The sequence below is a fragment of the Solenopsis invicta genome, chromosome 10, assembly GCF_016802725.1.
Source record: "Solenopsis invicta isolate M01_SB chromosome 10, UNIL_Sinv_3.0, whole genome shotgun sequence".
NCBI classification, from domain to species: domain Eukaryota; kingdom Metazoa; phylum Arthropoda; class Insecta; order Hymenoptera; family Formicidae; genus Solenopsis; species Solenopsis invicta.
The window spans coordinates 5,280,271-5,282,898 of NC_052673.1; the positions used below are offsets into that span (position 1 = coordinate 5,280,271).

The 2,628-nt window shown below is 62.5% G+C and overlaps 1 protein-coding gene across 1 annotated transcript; it reads left to right on the plus strand.

The window, feature by feature from the left end:
- Window positions 1–511: 511 nt before the first annotated feature.
- LOC120358759 lies at window positions 512–1,293 on the plus strand. The gene has a single exon (XM_039454012.1). The coding sequence runs from the start codon at window positions 523–525 to the stop codon at window positions 1,291–1,293; it is 771 nt and encodes a 256-aa protein (XP_039309946.1). The 5' UTR covers window positions 512–522.
- The last annotated feature ends 1,335 nt before the right edge of the window (window positions 1,294–2,628 follow it).

Consider the following 2,628-nt stretch of genomic DNA (forward strand, 5'->3'; position numbering starts at 1 on the left):
GGATCCGTCTGGGCCAGATGCCCGGCGGTGGCGGCACGGAAACTGGTGGAGACAGGCAAGATACGCGTTGGCTGGGTCATTGCCAGGGTGGAGGTCCTGAGAGCCAGGCCCATGCTATCGGTGCCTGAAAACTGGCCACACGATCGGCGGCTGCGATTCGCCGGTTGACAGAAGTGGTCGATGTTACCGGTGCGGTGGCGAGGGGCACCTAGCCAGCCGCTGCCAGGAAGAGACCATCAGGTGCCCACTATGCGCGGACCTAGGTCTATCGGCAAGTCACAGGCTGGGGGGGCCATCATGCAAACCCCCGCCTGAGCGAAGAGTGCAGGGCGGTAGCGGGGGCGGCACTGCAAATCAAACAAACAGCGGGCCTAAGTCCTCAGCGATGGAAAAACCTTCAAGGGGCGTTCCCCTCAACAAGGAACAGCATAAGGCCGTAGTGAACCCCCAGCCGGGGTCCAGCGTTCTAGAGAGAGAAGAGGAAGGATGTAGCCTGGAGGAGGCGATGGAGATGGACCTATAATGTCTTGCCATCGCCTTCTCCAGACCAATGTGAACCACTCCGCCAGGGCACAAGATCTTCTATTCCAGACTATGGCGGAGTGGAACATCGAGGTGGCAATCGTGGCCGAGCCCTATGTGGCCGAGCCCTATGCCGTCTCCTCTGCCGACAACAGGTGGCGGGGCGACACGGCGGGGCTGGTCGCGATTGTCAGCAAAGGAGGTAGCGCCGCCTCCTCCCTCGTCCCTCTATCGAGGGGCGAGGGATACGTCGCCTGCCGATGGGGAAGCAGGGCCATCGTGGGGGTTTATATCTCCCCCAACATCTCGCCCGAAGAATTTGAGACACAAATCGAGGAGGTCGAGGAAGTCGTCCGCCGCCTGCAGCCAGGTTGGGTGCTGGTGGCGGGCGACTTTAACGCGAGGTCCGTCGACTGGGCTGGCCCAGTCACGGACACTATGGGCGAGTTGTTGGGGGACTGGGCCGCCGCACTGGACCTCCACGTGGTCAATAGGGGGTCGGTCCCTACCTGTGTGGCGGCCCGAGGGAGCTCCATCGTGGACATAACGATGGGCTCCCCTAAGGCGCACGGCGAAATCACCGAATGGTCGGTCTCGGATGAGGAGACCCTATCCGACCACCGGTACATAGTGATGGAGGTCTCCTTACCGAGTCCGGTAAGAGAACCCTGCGCCCGGCCCGAGAGGCCAGAGGGTGCCCCCTCCCCGCGATGGTCTCTGAAACATCTAGATCGGGACTTGGCGATGACCGCTGCCATCGCCAAGTCCTGAGAAGTTCCCCCTGAGGAGGGCGACGTGGAGGAGGAGGCGGCTTAGTTTCGGGAGGCGTTGTCGCAGATCTGCGACACCGCCATGCCCCGGCGACGTTTGGGCGGGCCTCTGAAAAAGAAGGCCGTGTACTGCTGGACGCCGGAGATCGCGTCTCTTAGGCAGGAGTGCAACTCCGCGCGTCACCAGTACACGAGGTACCGTCGGAGAAGAAGGGCGGAGGAAGAAGCGGCCCGGCTCTATCAGGTATACCGGGCCGCGAGGAAGGCCCTCCAGACGGCCATTGCCGAGTCCAAGGACAAAGACTGAGGGGAGTTGCTGGAAACCCTGGACGGGGATCCGTAGGGGCGCCCGTATCGCCTTGTCAGAAACAAGCTTCGACAGGCGGCGCCCCCTACAACGGAGTCGCTCGATCCGGGGTTCCTTAGAGAGGTGGTTGCCGCTCTCTTCCCGGACCCGGAAGAAGAGGCCCGCCCCCGAGAGGACCCGGCTCTGGTCAGGGAACGCACTCGGTGGTCGGAAGACCTCAGGGTCACCGAGGAGGAACTGGCCAGGGCCGTGAAACGCATGAGGAGGAAGGACGCTGCCCCCGGTCCCGATGGGGTACCGAGGCGCGTGTGGGCCATTGCCCTTAGCGTCCTGGGGGACCGCCTCAAGCACCTTTTCCACAGGTGCCTGCAGTTCGGGCGGTTCCCCAAAGAATGGAAAGAAGCCGGGCTCGTCCTGATCCCCAAACAGGAAAAGCCCGCGGATGACCCCTCTGCCTACCGGCCTATATGCCTCATAGGTGAGGTGGGTAAACTATTTGAGAGGGTCATAGCGTCTCGCCTCGTAACGCACATGTCGACGGTGGGCCCCGATCTGGAGTACACCCAGTTTGGCTTTCGGGCCGGGGAGATCGACCGTTGGGGCAATCCAACGGTTGAGATTCCTGGTCGATCGCGCAGTGGGCCGGGGCAGGGTGGTGCTGGCGATAAGTTTAGATATCGCCAACGCCTTCAACACCCTGCCTTGGAGTAAGATCAGGGAGGGCCTCCGGAGAAAGGGGGTTCCTCCCTATCTAGAGGAGGTAATCGGGGCCTACCTCGGTGACCGTGCAGACCTCTGCAGGGACCGAGACGGCGTCACCATGCGTAGAGTGGTCAGCAGGGGGGTGCCGCAGCCCCCTCGATGGTGACCCACCTTGACGTGGTGAGGAGGCTGCCCTCTTCCTCGAGTCGCCTTCGGGCAAGGAGAGATGGAGGGTCTAAGAGGTCACCGGGAAGGCACCTGTCTTCCTCCAAAAGGCAGTTGCAGTGCCCAAAGCGTCTTGGCGCGGCGGGCACTAGAGAAGGAGGG